A 22738-nucleotide genomic window follows, 5' to 3' on the forward strand; every position below is an offset into this window, starting at 1 on the left:
GTGACGTTTACCCAGTCAATATGAGGATAGTTGAAATCACCCATTATTATTGTATAGCAATACAAATAAATAAATAATAAATTATGCAAGTGGCAAATGGTGAGATATAATAGGAAGTCAAAAAGCAGCTCTTAAAACTGATCATGGTCTGTAAAATACAACAATTCTACCCAACAGCTTTCGGGGCAAATATATGACATACTTGAATTGTACCAGCAAGATAACGTCTGTGAGGTGCAAAGGCATGTCAAATATGCAGTTGCACATGCAAAACACATAAAACTGCATGATCAATTATTTGTCTGTGCCATACACACGTGTACCTTTTGTGGGCACAACTTATGCACACATGTTTAAAAATGTGGCTCTGAGTGATGATTTTTGCACTTTACGCTACTGAGCAGCTTCTCAGTGGGGTTTACAATTTAGACTGAATTACTGTGCTAATGTATCAATGAAGCTATTAAATAAACTTTCATCTAACATGATGAGAAATTGAAGACATCCATCAGCCTCACTTTTGTCAAAATATATATGCATTTTAAAGTAGAACTGGAAAATATTTTTGAATCAGATGGCAACTTTGTGTATATATAATTGTCTACACAAGACATCTTTCACCAGGGCTTTTGTACAAAATTCTGCCAGCAACACCCCTAAGGGAGCAGAAAAGTCATGTGAATATTGAATCAGACATGAAGGAGATTGCACTTTAATGAGCAGTAGGTAATATTAAAATATCTCTTGAGATAGTATTACCTCTCTCTTAGACATTGATCCTGCAAACTGCTGAGCATTTGGACCCCAGTCCAGTGAAGTTGATGAGATTATTCATTAAGATTAGCATGTGGTAACATGCTTCACCAGATCAGACCCAGAGTGCTCAGCAACTTGTAGGTTCAAGCTATTCCACAACATTTTGAGGAAACCTAATTTATAGGTCTATGCAGTGTAGTAGCAGAAAAGTTCAGATACATTCTGTATATTTTCAGGTGTTTACTTAAGACTGCAGATAAATTAAAATGCCTTGTAGGGCCTCTTATTTTTAAGAGTCCAGTTAGCTTGACAGTGCTTTCCAACATTACTCCCCTATCTCCTGCCGACCTCTCCCCCCCATTTCTTATTTTAAATGCTTTCAAATGTCTACCTTGGGTTGCACTGAGAGGGCATTTGTATTGATCGGGGGGTGTTTGCTTCACTATATTTTTTTAATTTAAATTGTTATGAGGAGTTCGTGCTCCTGGAAGTTTGGGCCTAACACACAGGCTCATGGCTCTATGAAATCATTCAGATCACTCCTGACCAAGTAATCCATCTTCTGAGGGGAGAATGTCGGTTGTGTTGAGGTGGACAGTCATTTCATAATGGGCACAAAAGGAGACTTTGATGAGGTCACCTAACTCATTTCCATTTGTAACTGTCATCAGGATTTAAACTCAAGTGGAAGGCTAATCCTTTGTACTATATTATTCACCCGTGAACCATAATTTAAGGCTAAATTCTCCCTCAGCTATGCATGCAATGTTTTCATAACTTCAGTAGAGGCCTATATTCATTCAAAGACAGAAGCTGGCTTATGACATTTAATCGTCAGTCATAGAATCTCTTATACAGAATATTTTCCTCTTGCTTATACTATATCATGTAATACAGTGGTCTAAATTACTTTGGAAGACTGATAATTGTTCTAGTGACCTATGTATAATCTAAATCTTACCCAATGCTTTATAAAAATGCTGATATACAGGTGGTAATCTACTTGCAGAATAATCAAAAGCAATGAGGAAAGTAACATGAATTTATTCTTAACCAAGGTCTAGTGACACGGAAACATCAAACAGCTTAGCATTTGGGTTTATTTTAGATAAGTATCCAAACATCTGATTGTTTATGTGAATTATCAAAATCTTTTGGCTCTGCAAAATTGGGCTGCAAATATCACTAGAGTAAAGATTTTCTCACAAGGTTCCCAGTACTTCCTCCCTCTGATCAGGCCAGAAATAGGAGGACAGCATTTCTTATATATTTCATTTATTTATTCATTGATTTTTGAACACTTATAAACCCAAAGATAGTAGTTACGGTATCTTAGAATTAACTTGCCCAACAAATAAAACAGATAGAGGGCACAAAAGGAATTACAGAAATGTTCGAGATCACAATGATATTATAAATAGAAAATACTGCAAAAACTACAAAGGGATTACACACACACTCTCAAGTCAGCCACCATTTACTCAAATAGCATCAGAACATAACAAACATTAACAGTGTTACTATTATAAAGATTTTGACTGACAGTCTTCCCTATTGGGGGACCCAAAAATTGAAAACGCCTCTCTTTTACTTAATGCCTGTGCGTCACAAAAGAATAACAAACTATAAAACTCAGTATGAATGTGCTTAAAAATTACACTATAATTTAGTAATTAAAAGGACTTGGTCATCTAACACCTACATGGTCCCTGATGGTGCGAAATCAGGCCCACAAAGAGGTTAAAGACTGAGCTAAAAAGTTTACTGCCCCAATAACAGGCTGAGCTCTTTAGATAGTGGAGCACTTAATAGCTTAAAGCATGTGGATGGACACGCTTTTTTAGCACTTCTATAATATGAAATAAATAAGTATCCTCCAGGTGATCACCAGCTCTTAGCACTAGATAAAAACTTAGGTGGGAGAATACTAGAAAAAGCGGCCATGCGTTGGCTATTTCAGTATTACCAACTCTTGTGATTTTACCAAAAGTCTTGCAATATTTGGTGTTTTTCTTAAAGTTCCTGTTCCTAGATAATAAATAGACCCAATCCCTGGAAAAATGACAGCAGGCACAAGAGTTCATTAAACAAACCTCATCTGTTTTTTATTGGGAGAGAATCCACAGGTAGCTCACCTACTATTGCTGGTCCTGATGTTCCATTCACACTTCCTCTCTGAGAGGCAGGAAAGCACTTAACGTGTGCCTAACTTTACATGCAGGAGTAGTTGCACTGAAGTCAATGAGACTACACACATGCTTAAAGTTAAGCATGTGCTTAAAGACTATTCTGGATAAAATCCAGAATAACCTTGTGTCCCTTCCAGATGGCAGAAGATGAAGAAGTTACTCACCTTGTGCAGTAACAATGGTTTTCGAGAGGTGTGTCTCTATGGGTGCTCCACCGTAGGTGTGTTTGCATCCCTGTGCTATTGATCAAAGAACTTCAGTAGTGGTGTCTGTTAGGCCCACACATGCACTTGTGCCCTGCCACGAGGCTAGTCAGCACACGCAGGTTAACCCCTCTCAGTTCCTTCTCTACTGCCAAGCCATAGACAAGAACTCCGAAGTAGAGGGGAGGAGGGTGAGTTGTGGAGGACCCATAGGGACAAACATCTTGAAGAACCACCATTACTGCACAAGTTTAGTAACCTCTTCTTCGAGTAGTGTCCCTATGGGTGCTCCACTGTAGGTGACTCCTGAGCAGTATACGTGCTAACTCCATGGATGGGGAGGGGCTCAAGCACCCATAGGAAAAAAAAAATAGTGGTGTTGTGGAGAGGGCAGGGAAGTAAAATGTATGGTGCACCCAGTTTGAATGATCTCTGGGACCCACTGGCCTGATGTTATGAATTCCCAGGCACTGCAGAATGTTGCCAATTGGTGGCCAAATGGGTGTAAAGCGTTTATCAGCTGTATCAGTTGGGAGGAGCAGTCTAACAGCGCCTTGACCCACCCATCAAAACTGGTGTTTGGACATAGAGGGCTGGGATGAAGAAGATTGTGGTCCAGCTGGTTTGCACTTCGGAAATTTTCCTTTCTTTCTTTGTGACTCATGGTGGCAATGAAGTTGATATTTAAATGTGTGTGGTCTATGCAGGGACTGGGGACTAAATAGTCTTTTTTGTCCTGGTGCACAGATGCCCAGCAACTGGGGAGTGGCCCTAGAGTCCTTCAGGGTATGAAGGGAGCATCAGTCTCCTCTGCAAAGAGCTTTGTGCCCTCAAAAGGGAGGTCCTCAACAGGAGACTGTACTTCCTTCCAGAAGCCCGACAGATGGAGCCATGACGCCCTCGCATCACCACTAGCTGCTGTGTCAGCCGCATCAAGGGCAGATTGCAGCAATGTCTTTGCCACTAACTGGCCCTCCTGGATAATAGCCTTAAATTGGTCACAATGTAATTCTGGTATCTGCTCAATAAAGTAATTCAGTTTTGAATAGTTTATATAATCATACTTCGCTGTGAGAGCCTGGTAGTTGGTGATATGGATTTGAAGCATGGCTAGGCGCTTCCAGTCTCTATCTTAGGAAGTGGCCCTCGACTGGTGTTGGCAGCCGCAGGAATTGATGGTGTCCACCATGATGGAATTGGGGGGGGTGGGTGGGAGAAGAGGAATTTAGATTCATTCGTGGGGACATCGTATTTTTTGTCTACCCGCTTGGAGGTTGGTGCTACTGGTGCTGGGGTTTGCCAGATGGTTCTTGCCGGGTCTAAGATGGCCTCATTAATAGGGAGGGCAATCTTGGAGGAGGAGGAGGAGGAGGAGGAGGAATGGAGGATGTCAAGGAGCCGATGATGAATATCCTTGATTTCTTCCAGGAGTATTTGGAGAGTGTCTGCAACTCTCTTTGCCAATTCCTGGAAGAGACAAAAGTTGTCCACCAGAGATGGTGGGGAAGGCAATGACAGCTTCATCCAGGGAGAAGGAGGATATGCTCCTCAGTGTCATTGCTTCTTTGGCCCCACCCTCCCATTCCTCTATGATATTTTGTGGAGGCTCCAAAGCACTGGATGCTGCAGCTGAGGTAGTGTGCCTTGAGGGTTCTTGGGTGAGGTTTAAAGCCTGAGAGGCATGTTGGTGATATGCTGCCCACGGGTCCCAATAAGACCACTGGGATGATGGTGGCATAGAGCCTGGTGGTGGTGCCCATGGGTGGCCATACCACGATGGTGGTGATGGGGCCATCTGCGGGCATGGGCCTTGCTGGTACTGAGCACCATATGGAGCCTGAGAGGAGTACTGTGACACCACCTCCTCTGGTTCGCCAGTACTGACCACCCCGGTGTTAGTGGCAGTGCTGGGGGAGACAGGGATCTTATCTGTACTGGTCTCTCCAGAGCTGGATGAGGCAATGATGATGGTACCGATGTAGATTCACATACTGGGAGCTCCTTTTTAGCGGAGTGCTTACTCCTGTCCTTCGGTGCCCAGTCCCCGGTGCCCATGCCCATAGGGTCCATGAGCATGTCAGTGGAACAGGCTGCTGTTGGTTTCCATGAGCACTGGGTACTGGACTGAGACGGTCTCAGTACCGATGGTGCCAAAGATACCGAGCGAGATGGGGACCACTTACAGCTATCTTGGGGCTCAGTATGAAGAGCCTGCTCTTTTCTTAGATGACTTGTGAGAGGGGGCAGCAATCTTTTTCCTTGACCCACAGCCTTTAGATGTAGAGAGCTGTGGGTAAGACTGACATCTGCCAGGTGACTCATGGTGTGGATCCTGTGAGGGCCTGAGAGCCGCCTCCATGAAGATAATGTTCAGTCAGAGCTCTCTGCCCTTACAAGATCGTGGCCGGATTTGCTGGCAGAGACCACACTTTTGCTGGATGTGGCCTTCCCTGAGGCAGCAGATGCACAAGGAGTGCTTGTCTGCAATCGGGATTGCTTCCTTGCTAGTGAGGCACTTCTTAAAGCCTGGTGAACCAAATATACCCTACTGGGGGGGTCTCTAATAAAGGGTTTTTAATTGCCTTGAATAATTTTTGTATCATGTATTCCACATTATTTTTAAAATAACAACCTATATTCATATGAAAAAAGCATTTGTGAAGAGCAATTAATGTAGACAAATTTTTAAAAACTATAAAATATTAATGAAAAGACGAGCTAATTAGAGTCCATTTCACATAGGAGTTTGTTTTATAAACTCTTCACACTTTGCTAAAACAAAATATTTGCATCGTCAGGTGTTCTGAGAATGTGTCCAATACGATCTACTTTGCTGAACCTGGCTGGATAAAGGAGAGATGAAAAAAATGTCTTGCTCTTTAATTTTTTTGACTGGTATAAAAGGTTTTGCCTCTGTTCAGTCATTCTGGAAGCATCATCTGGAAAAATACCAATACATAGGCCATGAAACTCCTATTTTCCTTTGTCTCTTGCTGGTTTTGATGTTTTTTCTTGCAAGGTATTTTTATTTCAGCACTTCCTCCTCCAGGCCCAGCACGAAATCAGAATTGCAGAGGCACACAGGAATGAAAAAGCATTATAATTATTAGAGTGAGGCAGAAATTTTCTATTGTAACAACTTTTCCATCAGAAAATGTAGTTTCTCCAAAAATTTTGACAGGTTTTTTTTTATTATTTTCAGTCAGGAAAATCTAAATGAAATATTTCATTTCAGGTCATTTTGACCCAAATCTGAATACATGGATTTCTGAACTGATCCAAAATGTTTACACTGGCAATTAGAAGAAGAAATCTAGGCTGGAAATTAGGAGATGGCTTCTAACCATCAGAGGAGTGAGCTTCTGGAACAGCCTTTCAGTAGGGGTGCAAACAACCTAACTAATTTTAAGCTGGAGCTTGAAAAATTTAGGAACACAATTATATAACATGGTTGCCTAAGACAGCAAGGGACTGGACTCAGTGGCCCAGGATGTCCCTTCCAGTCTTGCCTTGCTATTTTTCATTTCATATAACTTCAACACAACATTTAACTGCATATTCCTATCATGGCAAATTGTCTTATGGGAGTTATAATTCCAGGCCCCATTCTCTCTTATGGGCCAGACTCCCTGAAGGATTATATCTGTCACAACCAGGAAGAAGGCAGTGAGACTGAGTAGTTGGAGCAGGAGTCATTAGTCGGGCTGAATCAGGTACCAGGAGGTCAGAGTCCAAGACAGGCCAGAGGGTGAACTGAGAGTCAAGCATCAGGAGGCAGCAGTGTCAGGTTACCAGGAGACTGGGCTCGGGCACCAGGTTACAGACAGCAATCGAATAGCAAAGTTGAGGACAAACCAGGGTCAGAAACCAGAGTCTAGGGCCTATCACAATCAGGGTCAGAAGCAGAAATGGGCAAGGGAGTCTACGTTGTTGCTCAGACCGTTCCCCTTCATGGCTTCCTGATTTATATACCGGTATCAGCCAATCAGGGGGCTGTGAGGGGCCACCACTCCAGTCCTGTTGGGAAGTACTTCCTGCCAAGCTCAGCCTCACAGCATCCTCCCATGGGAGCCTAGCCTAAGCCTAAGCCTAAGCCTCCCATGGCAATACAGAGGCATCAGAGGCCCTGAACCTTCCAGGTTCCAGCCCTGCAGGGTCTAACAATATCTCCCATAAGGCAATGAGCTGATTTCATGTAGGCTGAGCTTCATGGTGCATCATGGCAGTCACATGAGTTTTGGTGCATTGTGTGGGAGATGTAGTCCAGTCAGGAAGCCTGGCCCACAGTAGAGAATGGGTGCATCAGGTTCCCTGACTACAGTTGCCATAATGTATCATGGCAGTCACATGATGCATCACCAGATGGAAGTGCAGCTTAATATTGATATTATTTTAAAAGAAGCATTTCAGGTCAGTTCAATAAACTTAAATGAAACATTTTTATTTCTGGAATGTCAAAATATTTAATTTCGATCATAAATGCCATTTCAGGATAAAAATCAAATGTTGAAATGTCAGCTCTGATAATTATGTATTCATAAAATGTCATTCATCTAAAGATCACAAAGTCCTTCATAAGCTTTAATTAAATGACCTTCACCACAAGTATTCATGTACTCATTTTACAGAGGGCTACACTGTGACACAAGAAGTGTGTAACTCACCCAAGGTCACACAAGTGTCAAAACGTTTTTTGCCTGTGCAAATTCTGTACAGAATAACACCTGTATTTGCAGGTATTAATGTGCCAAAAGGGCATGCACGTGTGTATGCAAACAGCAGTAGAGAACAGGGTCTGAAAATCAGGTTTTGAACTTGTTTTTCCAGTGATCTAGTGCTAATTCCTCACACTGATATGCAGCAGGTACCACCCAGGCAGCAAAAGCTAAGAATAACATGGAGGCCACATAATGTAATGTCTTTCTCAACTGGGATCCCTCTGGCAAATCAAGAAACAGCATTAATGGGTTCCAAAATGAGTCTCTGACCAGAAAGGTGGTAGACACAATCTCCAAATGGGGCGTGTAGGTCACAGGGAAATGGCCAGGGAAGCCTTAGTTTTAGCAAAAAAACAGAAAGGATTCTCATCATCCACCAGGAAAACTTTTGATCAAGAATAACTTTCTTAGTCTTCTTTAACCAAGTTACCTTTTTCTCCTGAAGGTCCAACTCTCCCCGGACGCCCTGGAGCGCCTTTCTCCCCTTTTTCTCCAGCCTCCCCTATTAATATAAAAGGAAAGAAGAAAGAATAAAACATATTGATCCCTCACTTCCTATAGATATCTCAGTCAGTCTGAATTGCCATCAGTAATAAATGACTAGAGGAACTTCATTTTGTTTTGCCTTTGGAAAAATGCCACATGTACATTAAGGAAAAAGCTGGAGGATTTTGACTTTGGTAGCCTTCATGTGTTTAATGAAGAACATGGCACAGCCTATTAACCAGTCACATGCATACCTACAGTAAGGGTAGAGAATACATAACTGACTCTTAAGGCTAGGTGCAGCCGCACCGCTCTAGCGCTTCTGGTGAAGTCAGTGACACTAAGTCAATGGGAGAGAGCTCTCCTGTCAGCGTAATAATTCCTACCTCCACAAAACGCAGTAGGCTATATTGGCGGGAGAATCTCTTCCATTGACATAGCACTATCTACACCATGGCTTAGGTCAGTATAACTCAAATCGCTCAGGGGCATGGATTATTCACACCCTTAAGCAACGTAAATTAAACTGAAGTAATTTGCAGTGCAGACATAGCCTAAACCAAAGTTCTGATTCTGCAGCCCTTATTCATCTGCAGCCAATAAGATTATTCACATGAGTAGACACAACAGACACATCCAGCAGTACATCAGCACCATCAATCTTATATCATTTTGACTGCATGACTGTATTACGTCCCAATTCAGCAAAGCACATAAGCACATGCTTAAATCCATCCCTCTTCAGCAAAGCACATAAGCATATGCTTAACTTGATGCATATATTAAGTCTCATTAAGCATGCTTAAGTGTTTTGCTGAGTAATGATAGATTGGGATCTGTAGGAGGAAATGCCTTCATCTTCATTCCTGATAATTTGCTGCATCTCTTAATTTCTTTAGTTTGAACCCCTATGTATTATATTCATGCTCAACTAGCTCAGGGCATAAAATATAGACTTCATATTTAAATAGCAGCCTTCATAAATGTAAGCTGTCTTGTTTTCATTAACTAGGTATTTGTGGTTGAGTGGTTTGCTCTGTACCCCCGCTACAATATTTCGTTACTTAAAATACAATTCAAATATCTGTACTAATTAAATAACTAAGAATCTCGATAATCAATTTAACAAAGTCCCAGCTAAGAAAACAAAAGCTTCTGTGAAAAAGAAGAAAACCACAAACATAAAAGAAAACAATGTCAATGACTACAATGAGATGAATTGACATCTTGAAACTAAAGGCAAAGCTGTTGCCATCATAATCTGTGGACCCAGGAATATGAATATTGATAAGTTTTCCAATAATTCTCTATCTTGTATGTAAAGCAGGGTAGCCAACATGAAGCTTATGGTCCACGTGTAGTCATGGAGTTCTCTAACACAAACCACAGCCACCAAAAGGAAGTGCATAGAGAAGAAAGATTGCTGAGAACAAAATGGAGTCTCACATACTTGAAAGCAGCAATCTCCACAGGCCTCTGTTCCTTATTCGAGGGCTGCATTCAGAATTCCAAGGCTGCCTGTGCCTCCAGAGGATAGCAGCTCCAACTAACATATTCAGGCTCCTGACCATCTTCCAATGCCACCTTCAGGTGGTCAAAGCTAGGGGGAGGCCCTTGCTCTCCATAAGAAAATACTGCTGACAACTCACAGTTAATGGTATAATTAGTGTGACTTTTACTTGTCTTTGCCGCATTAAAGAATTTCTGGGTTTTTATCCTTGAGTAGCCAACAGGCTCCATATTACTATCTCCCCCTCCCCGTGAGATGATTATAGACTCCTTACTTGCCAAACATAAATCTTGATAGTATTTTCCCTCTAGCCTTTTTTTCTGTGGAGACGCAGAGCAAGATACTACAGCCTATTACTTCATGAGTCACTCCAGAGGGAAAGCCATGCATCAGGGGTCACTAAGATAGATCACGCCTGCTTCAGGAATTGTGCTTGTCTGCATTTTTTTCCTAGTTTGAGGGCAACAGTAGCAGGTTTCCTCGCAGTGACCTTGACCTGGAGGGACCATTTCTAAGGGTGAAAGAATACATCAGTTTCTAGGCCCATTCAGTCCTTGGCTTTCCTCTCAGACTGCCTGATGTGCCAGTCAGAGCCTAAGACTATTGTGGGTTTTGTGATGCGGACTAAGACCACCAAAGAGAGAAAGACTGGTCTTTCCGGTTAAGACACTGGACTAGGACTTAGAATATCGGAGTTCAGTTTCTGCCTCTATTTGTTTGACCATCTGTAAGGGGGCGTCAATAACAATATTGCCTTTATTCCCCCACTTCCTTGTATCTTTTCCTTGCCTTGTAAGCAATCTGGGGTAGGGGCTATGTCTCAGTATGTGTTTGTACAGTATCTAGTACAAGGAGATTCCCTGTTTTCAGTTGGAGTCTCTAGGCTCTACCATAATACAAATAATAGTAATAATAAACACATAGGTTATGGAGAACCCATTAGCTGGTGATAACTTTCTGTCATTACCAGCGTGCCCCATATGTGAGTAGAACTATTAACTGAGTGAATACACAGGAAGAAAGATTATGATAATTATTTTTATGTATTTCATGTCAACTTTTTTGTGCGTGACATATCATTGAGAATATTAAACAGTCCCTGCTCTGAAGAGCTTACAGTCTTAAAGACAGAAAACAGGACAAATTGGCAAATCCAAAGCTTAGAATAGCTCAGAAGGTTTTTTATATATATTTATTCTCCATAATAATAAAACTCACTTCTTTTGGGCCTGGCAGAAGTAGTAGTGTTTTAAGAGAGGTTTGAACGAGCAATGTAGTTGGTCTGAATCCTCCATCTCTTCTCTCATGTACTATTATGCTTTTCTAATTATTAATCTTATACTTCTGGATTTCTAAAGCATGCATCATTGTGCCATGTGGACTCCCAGAACCACAGTATCCTTCCTCTTCCCACCCCCAGGATAAATCATCTTGTCTATTTCATTAGGCTTTTTTTTTTTTTTTTTTAAAAAGCAAACCTAAGATGTAAGTACATGAATGAGTAAATCGGTGTGTGACTATTTTTTATTCCCTTCTTTTTCCAGTCTTATTTTCATTTCAATTTTCCTTCCTTCTCTATTTTCCGTTTTCTTCTTCAATGGGTTCCCATTTTCTCTCCCTTGTTCTTTTCTTTGGGTCCTCTCTTTCCTTCTTCTTTTGTATGTTTCTTTTCACACACAAACACACACACGCACTTCTCAGTGCCTCTCCATCTCTCTCGTCCCCTTCCCTCTAGTCATCTCACTTGGTGCCTCTGGCATGCTATGCTCTCTCTGTCCATTCCTAAGTCTCCCTTGTTATCTTTTTTTCTACCCCTCCTAGAAATCTCTTTCCCTTCCCAGGGTATCCCAATTCCCCACTTCCCAGGGTCCCCAACATCTCTTTCCTCTGTTCCCCATAACCTCTCTTCTTCCCCCATTCTCCCCAAAGCCTGCTACAGACATGTTCCAGGTATAAGCTCCCAGGAAGGATCTTCTGGGACATCCTTCTAAGGCAGTCAGAGCCCAGCTGGCTGTGTTGGGCTCCATTATGAGATGCTTTGCTCCACTGTGGCCACAGATATCAGAGGCAGCTCAGCAGTGGAGGAGCTATGGCATATTTAAGTGTTGCTTCTGTGCAGAGCTGAATGCTGCTCACGAGCTGAGTTTTGGGCATATGGCCATACATATACTCAGTTTAGCGGAAATCTTGGTCATTCCTGACATGGACTGGATTTGAGCCAACAGATGAAAGGCTCTGTATATCACTACCACGCCTCTGAGACAGTCAGTCCCCCGACAGTTTAGTTTGGGCATTGGTGGCTTTTTAGAGATTTTACATTAAGCTTAGCAGGTCATTATGTGCTTCACTGAAATTGTACATCAATCTCCCTTGCCATGTCAATGACTGTTTCTAATTAGGTGGAGTGAAAGCACTAAAGCATTCTGGTTTTCAAGCTTCCTCATTGTTTTATGGCTCTATTCCTGATTGCCTTACTAAAAAAAGAGGCCAGAATTATTGCTGGGAAAGTTCTACATTGTAATAATAGCAATTTTAGCATTTAGATGGCACTAAGTGCTTCATAAGCATGAACTAACTAATCTTCCCAACACTACTGTGAGGTGGTGAATGTCTGTACCAGAATTACCCTGATTATACAAATGGGGAAGTGAAAGGAGAGAGACTAAGGGACTGGCCCAAGGACACAGAGAAAGTCAACAACAGAACCAGGATTAAAGTTCCTAGTTCCCCATGCTGCGTTCTGACCACTTGATCAATCTTCTCTATCACTAGGCTATGCAATAATAAACTTGATAATGCTGTTATTTGTGTGAGATACATACTAAAGATGGCAGATGAATGGCAACAATTAAGGCTCAGTCAAATCATGGATTGTCTGAATGCATCAAACTAGCACTGCTCTACTTTTCACCCCCACCTTAGGTGTCAACATGGCTAAGAGTTCAGGGGCCAGCCTGTGAAAAGAAAAAACTACCCTTTTTCTCAGGTCAGCAATCTGAAGGTAAAGCATCTCTCAGTTGTGCAGTAAAAATAAAAAAATAAAAAGTTTTCTTAACGCTGGTGGCACCCATCTTATATGAGTGACATCATTTGACAATAGAGGCACAACCACAAGAAAAACTGTAAGGTTTCATATGTTGATAAATTGTATAGTTTTTAGACAATGCAAGTTTGTCAGCTGATGATATGTTAACGGTTCCTGGTCTATAGCTCACAGAGTCTCTTGCCATACACACTTATTAGGAATGGCACATATAGCATCCTTACATACATCTCAGGCAAAATCCTGGCCCTATTGAAGTCAATGGGAGTTTTGCTATTGACTTCAATAGGGCCAAGATTTCGCACACACCCTTAATACAGATCATTAGGTATAACGTTGGCAATACACGCTACTGCTTCAGAACAAGAATTAATTTAGAAGTTCTGTGCTATTTAAAGTACGGATGCCAAGGTATTCCTTTACATGAAGAGACCAATATTTTGTCATACCATCTGTATCAGGCAATATTCTTGGCCAAAATGTAGAGCAAATAGTAGGCAGCTTTATTTTCATAATCATACCTGGCCAAACTCTGAGAGGCACTGAGCATTTAAGTCAATGGAAGTTGAAGGTGCTCAGCATTCTCAGAGTTTGCCACAAATAAAGGTGTATTTCAGTTTAGCAAATATAGAGTTATTGATTATTTCCAAGTAGTCCCTCTCAAAGGGGCAATAAAGGCTTATAAAATGTTTTCTAGACAGTCATAACACGGAACCAGATTCTGCAAACTTTATGTACGCTGAGTACTACTCATGAGCATAAACCCACTGAAGTCATAAGGAAAACCCATCTGAGTAACGAGGGCTATTCCTCATGAGTGGGCTTTGCAGAGTCAGGCCTGCAGTTTGTAACCATGTTGTTTTAATGGACACAAATCATGTTACAGACTGTGCTTGGCCATGTTTGGAAAATTATTCCAAATCCTACTATGGAAAGGGCAATTATAAGGCACCTTGTAGAGATGTTAGTCCCTGCTAGAAATTGCATATGACTTGTCATTGGTTCAAATAAACCTGTAAGAAAAAAAAAAAGACTACTATTTAGGCAGAGAGAGAGAGAGAGACACACTCAACATTACCTTTGAGGCCTGGAACAAGAATCTGAACAGAGCAGGACTCTTCTGCAATATGTTGAGGATATCCAGATCTTAACAGTGACAGGAAGGCAAGGCTAATTAGAGTCACCAGAAAACACAGATCTCTCTTCATAATGAGTGCTTGCAGGTCACTGACTCCTAAACAAAAGAATGAATAAACAGTCATGGGAATTCCAAAGGCTTCTAATAGTTTCTGAGAGCATGCAGTGTGGCACCACGAATGGAGTATGTTTGTGCGTACTATAGTCTAAATAGCATGAAAAGAATGTGTACAGGTTGTATGCCTAATAAACATATGTTGTACAATACAATAAGGATTTACGGTCATTCAGCTGTTCCTTTTAAGACTACACTGGTTGAGGAAAAATTCAGAAGACAAATTAGGTAAAAAGGATGGTAAAATTCCCTTCTCAACAAAAACAAAACAAAAAAAGACCACTGATACATAAGACTTATTTTCTATTTTCCATATCTGTCAATGGAAAAAAGATGCCCAGTAAAGGTGAGGTTACCATCAATGTTGAATGAAGAAATGTACCAGGGATTTACATGGAAGGATACAAATATCTGAGTTGACAGCCCAGGGTAGGAGAACGCATAAATTTTACCTTTCACAGCTTTGATAGCTGCCACTGGTATCTTTATAGTATTTGATGCAAGAGCCCTTATCTCTTCAATTTCATCATGGAATGTAAATACACCAGAGTCTTTAATAAATCCAGGAGGTCATCTACACCTGAGCAAGGTGAACAACAACTTTGGAAAGAGACTTAAGACTAGTCTACACTTGAAGTGCTACAGTGGCGCAGCTTCATCAGTACAGCTGTGCCACTGTAGCGTGTGTGGTGAAGATGCTCTATGCTCACAGAAGAGAGCTCTCCCGGCGGCATAATAAAACCACCTCCCCGAGAGGCGATAGCTATGTCGCAGGAGAAGCTCTCCATTGACATAGCACTGTCCAAACCAGTAGGTAGTTTGGTGTAACTTACATCGCTCAGGAGGTAGCTTACTCACACCCCTCAGTGAGATAAGTTACACCAACATAAATTGTAGTGTGTACAAGCCCTTAGCTCATGGAAATCACAGCCTCCTACAAATCTGTCAGTGGAACGGGCTTCATATTGTTATGCTGTAGGTAGACCCTTTGGGAAAAGAAACTGCCCAGAAATATAGTTTGATTGAATAGGTCACCAAAAGCTGATCTACAAGAGGACTACAAAAATGCTCTTTCAGGAAAGAAAAGAATTATCAGTCCTCCTGATTTCTTCCTTTCAGTAGCACTTAGCACTTTGTAGTAGCAGGAGTAGGGAGAAAATGAAAACCATATCAAAGCATCAAGATATGGAGAAGATGTCTGTCACCAATTCTGGTTCTCCTGCATTAGCCACTGCACACTTGTGTGCAGGTTTATGGCTAGACTGAACAAATTGATAGCCCAGAAGATCAGTAACGGGACATGAAGTCTTTCACCCCATGCCATCAATTTAAATCGAGCCTAATGTGATTGTAATTGAAAGTCCCTGCCATTTGATTGCTGTATTCAGTAGCCAGTGTGAAATAAGCACGTGGTCTCAATCCAGTCACAGATGCAATCCACATTATAAACCCCACCATCAGAAATGGTACATTTGCTGGGAATCTCAGCAGCGAGGCTAAATACTGAATGAGCATACAGTCTGAATCACCCTCACAATGTTAATGGCTAAAATGTGACCCTGGCTACGCTTCCACACAGAGGAATAAGAGCACAAAAGGGTCCCCTTACTCCCCCGCGTAGGCTACCATATCCTGGGAGGGGCAAGCAGTCAGGGACACTCAAGGAAGACAAGGCCATTGAAAAGAAGCTAAATGAATTATTTGTATCAGTCTTCACTGCAGAAGATGCAAGAAATTCTACACCTGAACCATTCCTTTTAGGTGACAAATCTGAGGAACTGTCCTAGATTGAAGTGTCAGCACAGGAGGTTTTGGAACAAATTGATAAATTAAACAGTAATAAGTGACCAGGACCAGATAGTATTCACCCAAGAGTTCTGAAGGCTCTAATATGAAAGTACTTACTGGGGTATGTAACCTATCGCTTAAATCAGCCTCAGTACCAGAAATGACAGAAGGATAGCTAATGTAATGCTGACTTTTAAAAAAGGCTCCAGAGGTAATCCTGACAATAACAGGCTGGTAAACCTAATTTAAGTACCAGGCAAATTGGTTGAAACTATAGTAAAGAACAGAATTATCAGACACGTAGATGAACACAGTATGTTGGGGAAGAGTCAACACAGCTTTTGTAAAGGGAAATCATGCCTCACCGCTCTATTAGAATTCTTTGAGGGGTCAACAACATGTGGACAAGGATGATCCAGTGTACTTGGACTTTCAGAAAGCCTTTGACAAGGTCCCTCACCAAAGGCTCTTAAGCAAAGTAGGCAGTCACGGGATAAGAGAGCAAGTCCACTCAAGAATCAGTAACTGGTTAAAAGATAGTAAATAAAGGGTAAGAATAAATTATCAGTTTTCACAGCTGAGAGAGGTAAATAGCAGGGTCCCCCAAGGATCTGTACTGGGACCAGAGCTGTTCAACATATACAAAAATTATCTGCAAAAAGGGGTAAACAGTGAGGTGTCAGAGTTTGCAGATGATACAAAATTACTCAAGATAGTAAAGCCCAAAGCTGACTGCAAAGAGATCTCAAAACTGGTTGATTAGGCAACAAAATGGCAGATGAAATTCAATGTTGATATACAAAGTCCTGCACACTGGAAAACATAATCCCAGCTATACATACAATATGATGGGGACTAAATTAGCTGTTATCACTCAAGAAAGAGATCTTGGAGTCATCATGGATAATTTAATCCATTCAATGAGCAGCAGCAGTCAAAAAGCTAACAGAATGTTAGGAACCATTAGGAAAGAGACAGATAATAAGGCAGAAAATATCATAATGTCATTGTATACATCTATGGTGCACCCACACCTTGACCACTGCATCAGTTCTGGTTGCCCCATCTCAAAAAATATATGTATATTAGAATTGGACAAGGTACAGAGAAGGGCAACAAAAATGATTATGGGTATGGAACAACTTCCCTATGAGGTGAGATTAAAAAGACTCAGTTCAGTTTAGAAAGAGGCAAGTAAGGGGGGATATAATAGAGAGCTATAAAATCATGAATGGTATAAAGTAAGTGTTATTTACCCCTTCACATAACAAAAGAACCAGGATGTCACCCAATGAAATTAATAGGCAGCATGTTTAAGGCAAACATAAGGAAGTACTTCTCCATACAACATAGTCAACCTGTGGAACACATTGCCAAGGATGTTGTGAAGGCCAAATGTATAACTGGGTTCAAAACAGAATTAGATAAATTCATGGAGGATAAGGCCATCAATGGCTATTAGCCAGGATGGTCAGGTACACAACCTCATGCTCTGCATATCCCTAAAGCTCTGACTCCCAGAAGGTAGGACTGGACAACAGGGGATAGATCACTCAATAATTGCCCTGTTCCATTCATTCCCTCTGAAGCATCTGGCAACGGCCAGTGTCAGAAGACAGTTTACTGGATTAGATGGACCATTGGTCTGACCCAGTTTGGACATTTCTATGTTCTATAACCACTTTTTACATATTTGAAGACTGCTATCATGTCTCCCCTCAGCCATCTCTTCTCTTCTCTAAACATGCCCAGTTCTTTCAACCTTTCCGCACTGGTCATGTTTCCTAAACCTCTTATTTTTAATCATTTCAAAAATAATCCCATCCTCTCCCTGCTACCACCCCACCCCCACCCCCAAAAAAGAAGGCAGTAGGCTAGAAAAAAAATTTCAAAAGGGAAAGATTTAAGCAGGGTGATGTGGAATAAAGTACTGGCTGGAACAGAATAGAGGAGTTAGAAAAAAAACAAGCAATACAATCAGGGAAGCAAACACAGCTTTAGAAGAGCTTTTGTGACTTGTGGAACTTTAGGGAAACTGTCTCAGCCATGGAGAACATTTTTACTTATTCAAGTTTCCAAACAACAGATCATCGAGAGACCATCAGAGAACCACAGAGGCAGAGACCTTCATTAGGAGAGCCGCCTGCAAAAACATTGTTGAACTGACCAGAGGCCAGATTAAGGCAAGGCCCAACAGCCACTTTGTACTCCAGATCTTTGGTGACTGGAGTCAACACCTGAACCAACAGACACAATAAGAAAGCTAAAAGATTGTCTGTTGCTGTATATTCTTGAAGTGAAGTGATGATACCAGCAGCTAAGTTTCATTCTATCCTTCATGACTGTGAGGGAAGGCTTGGAAATGTGACCTGAGTATAACTGAGGCACTGATATCTACCTGCCTCTGCAGATAGCCTAAACTAATGTAAGAGGTATGAACTGCCCTCACCCATCTTAAATGGGTTGTTGGTGCTGAAATCTGCTGCTATTTGTGTGACCCTACTGTCACCATCCCAGAAGGAGAATCTGGTGGAACAAAGGGTGAGTGTTGCTGTCATCTCATTATGGTTTTACTTGGGCGGTGTCAAGTGGTGCCCCCATTCACACACACAGAGTCCTCACCTCAGTGAGTGGGAGCTGAGTTTTCCTGCCTCTGAAATGGATGATGCCCACCTGAAGAGAGGGAGTTGTGGTTCAGGATGAGGGGAGGAAGCCCCAACCAACCCAAATAAAAGTGAGGGTGGGCCCCTGAACTAGCACATCACACAGCTCATGTAGATGGCCCCTGCAACTACCATCCCAGAGAGGGATGAGGCCACAGCATGGGGACAGGGCCACAGTATGGGAGCTGGTCCTTGGGGAATCCACGTAAGGATGGGCCTGTGGTCCCAATTTGCCTTAAATGGGCCTGGGAATTGACAACGAGTCTGCCCAACTACAGCCATAGAATTAAGAGTCTTAGAATAAAATCTGTGCTGACTGGAGCCACTGCCTGGACAATAGGGCAACTAAAAGACTGTCTGTTCCTGTATATTCTTGAATTTAGGGTTTGCATAAACCTACAGAAATTCCTGTGACAATGAATGTGCTCTGCCTTTCAAGATCTGAGAACTGTGAACAAATTTGCCATTTTAGTCATTGCTGCTGGCTTGTAGATCCAGTTCTCCAAAGCATGTACAAGTCCAATGTTCCCTCTAATTTTTTCATCCATGTGTGGAATGAATTTTGTTTTGGTACACCAATATCGAGGTAATGTGCGGATGGGTGCCACCAGTAGAAGCAAAAAACCTAGATCTAATATGTATATTTTTAAAAGTTACCATAGGGATAATTACTCCAGACAGGACAGGTTAGGCATTTTAGAACTCACTACTCAACTAATTAAATTTAAGCATAAGAGAGAAATAAAATTATGAAATGCATAGACTAGTCAAAGAATATATGTGCACTGCAGGAAGTACCAAGCAGTAACAACAAAACAACACCACAAGTATGTGTTGGGAGGTGAGTGTGTCAGAGACAAACTGTGTGTGTGTGTGTGTGTGTGTGTGTGTGTGTGTGTGAGAGAGAGACTGTGTGTGACACAGTGTGCGAGTGTGAGACTGTTCGTGTGTATATGTGCGTGAGAGACACAGAGACAGGGTTCTGTGTGAGAGACACACACAGTGTGTGTGCGCGCGTGCATATGCATCACACACACACAGATTGTGTGTGTGCTGGCTGCTGGGGAAGTCTATGGGAGACTGTGCACTGTCTCTTTAAGGCACACATACCAGAAGTCTCAGACTGCAGCAGCTGAGCTCTCCTGCTCCTGAGCCCTGTCCCCTGCTCTGTGGAGATGGGGTACATGGGCAGGAGGAAAGCAGGGAGAGGGGGACACCCTGACGTCATGCCCCATCCCCTACTCTGCACAGCAAGCAGGAGGATCCCGGGAGCAGATGGCCAGGAGCTCCAAGGCAGAGGAGCAACGCAGCTGCAGAGCAGCAGGGGGAGGGGCACCTGAACATGTTGCCACTGTGCACAGCTCTGTTAACAAAGTGCACGGCCCTTGATTCACTCCTGGGCGGCCACGCGACTACGCAGTGTAGCAGGAACACAGTATACAACCATTCTAATTATGAAACTAGAGGTAAGCCCAAGCTGGAAAGTTCAAATACAGATCTGGATTTAAATTTTCCAAGAATTTGGAGGCATTTTGGGTGCCCACCTTGAGACACATTGGATCTAATTTTCTATTATGCTGAGCACCAAAAACTTCCCCAGGGGTTTAATTATAAATACTCAACGCTTCTGAAAACCCGGTCCCCCCATTGTCTCAGTTATGCCCTAACCCTGTAAAAATGAGTGCATGTGACCTCGGTAGTGCAGCCAGTTGCATTTATTTGTAGGAACCAAGAGAGTGAGGCACTCCAGTTTAGTGGATGCTTTTGAAAATATTGGCCATACATTGTCATAAAGGTTGTTTCTTTAGCAAGATCGGGGAGAGCTGTGTGAAATTTGGCACTTTCAGCTGGAAGGGATCTACATTGTTACCAACCCCAAGTATTCAAAAATCATGAATCAAGCGGCAAAGAATCATGATTTTAAAAAAAATCTCATGATTTTTAAGCCAATTTATTTTAGTTTGTCATTGATTGCTGAGCCTTTGAGGTGCATGCAGGTCATATTTACAAGCTTCTCTACAACCCCAACTTATACTTAAGAAAAGAAAAGAAAGCTGAGGCTTTCAAAAAAACTACCAAATATTCCAAATTCTCACAATAAATTCATGAGAGTTGGCAACCCCTTCATATAGCTGTAATGGCTTAAACTCCACGGCAAATAAGGATATTAATAAACTAAGCCCTTCTACTCTCGAATCCTCCCCAAAAGGCTGCAGAGCGAAACACGACCAACAGCTGCCAGCAGCTTCCTCCCTTCTACATTCAGAGAGCTCTAGCTCAAGTTCTGGGCTCAAGCGCAGTCATACGACACCATAGAGAGGTGATCTAGCAGTAACTCACTCCTAAATTATTTAAGGCTTTAGAGGTTAAAACCAACACCTTGAGCTCTACTCACAGTCAATGCAGGTTACATAGGGTGCTGCCCCTTTTTATTATCTGCACTGGTTCTTCTCTCAGCTGGCCATTTCTGCCATACCTACCAACTTCCTGTATACATTTTATGAGATCCTTCTCTTCTGTGATTCGGTCTAGAAGGTTACTTGCAGTGACCCCATTAATGACAGAAGTGTCAAACACCAGAGAGAGAATGATGCTGTTGTCTGCTGGGTAGGGCACCCCCCGGGTCCAATCCCCCTACTCCACTCGCTCTTTCATTATTTATCCACAATGGAATGGTTTCAACAGGAGAGAATGAGGGAGCCCCCACATCAGACTATTCCAAAGTCCACTGGTTAGAGCACTCTTAAAAGACTCCTTGTTCAAATCCTCTCTCCTCTTCTGGCAAAGAGGGGGAAATTGAATCTGGGTCCCCACATCCTAGACAAGTGCTCTAACTGCTAGGCTAAGAGTTATACAGGTGGGGACCACCACTTCCTCTTCCCCCTGTTTTGTATGGAGAGCCTAACTCAGTCCCACAAGAAATATCTTAGGTGCCTAAGCCAACGGAAGTCAGGAGGCACATTCCCGTTCGTGTAATGCTAAGCAAAGCTAGGCATCTCCCTGCAGTCTGGACATAGGCACCTATCTCTGAAAAAGGGGAAGAGCTTAGCACACTCTCCCCCCGCCCTCAACACTTCTCCATGGCTAATTTAGGCAGTTCTGCCCCACCTAGCGTGCTGGCTTTTGGAGACGGCATTGGTAGGCATCTCTGTCCACCCATGTTTGTATAGGAAACTTAGGTGTCCAACTCAGGCTTTGTGGATCACAGTGTTGTTCCTTTCGTTTTCTAGGCTCCGTGATGCTCAGCATTGCTACCCATAAGTCCCTTTAGGATCCCACTCTTCATGGCATTTTAGATTGGGAGTTAGGCTCCTAGGTACTTTTGAAAATCCCACTATACACCTAATTACAACTTTAGAATCCTAAATACCTTCAAAAATCTGTCCCTCAGTCTCTCTGTCCTTCAGTTCCCCCTCTGTAAAATGGGGATAACACTTCCCTACCTCACAGGGGACTGTGAAGATAACTACATTAATCATGGTGAGGTGCTCATCACTTTAGGATCTGGAGACCACAGAAGTATCTTAGATCGATAGGAGTGAATCCATGATAATCACTGGGATTTGATACTGCCTATGAGTAAACATGGTTTTCCAAACACAGATGAAATTTTCAACTGCTAACATTTCAGAGGCTGGCTAGTTTGCAGATGGCTGATGACTAGAATTGGGCTAATTTTCTGGGTTTTTTCAGGGCTGGTAAAGGGTGGGCGGGAAAGTAGAACAGAGTATTATTCCCCCACAGAAATTTGACCAAAAAAAATGGAAAAAAATATTTTTGTGGAAGATTTCCATACGAAATGTTGAGTTTTTGGCAAAACTGAAAGATTTTGGCCAAAATCAAGAGGTGTAATACCTCCGAGGAGTTGTAGTGTGCTCATGTCCCCACTCTCTTCTGTGGGCCAAGGTCACCAGCTGGACTACATCTCCCATAATGCACAGGTTTACCTCTGCAAAAGGGTGATGTAGTGTAGGAGATGTAGTGCAGCTAGGGATCCCAGCCCATAGAGAAGAATGGGGACTTGCAGCAAACCACAACTTCCATTTTTAGCCAAAATACTTTTGGGTTTTGGCTGAAATATTTTGATTAAAAAGAAAACTAGCAAAATTTTCCACAGAAAAGACACTTTA

General features: G+C 42.2%; 1 protein-coding gene across 3 annotated transcripts in view; it reads right to left on the minus strand.

Annotated features, from left to right (window-relative positions):
* The window catches only part of COLEC11 (collectin subfamily member 11), a 41121-nt gene that overhangs the window by 15847 nt on the left and 2536 nt on the right, over window positions 1–22738 (minus strand). For all 3 annotated transcript variants that reach the window (XM_074947706.1, XM_074947703.1, XM_074947704.1), the window contains exons 2-3: window positions 13984–14139; window positions 8297–8368 (exon numbers count right to left, since the gene is read on the minus strand). In XM_074947706.1, coding sequence (XP_074803807.1) covers window positions 8297–8368; window positions 13984–14113 — 202 coding nt within the window. In that variant the 5' untranslated portion in view covers window positions 14114–14139. The remainder of the gene's footprint in view (window positions 1–8296; window positions 8369–13983; window positions 14140–22738) is intronic.

Source organism: Natator depressus, chromosome 3 (genome assembly GCF_965152275.1).
Source record: "Natator depressus isolate rNatDep1 chromosome 3, rNatDep2.hap1, whole genome shotgun sequence".
Taxonomy (NCBI): Eukaryota; Metazoa; Chordata; order Testudines; family Cheloniidae; genus Natator; species Natator depressus.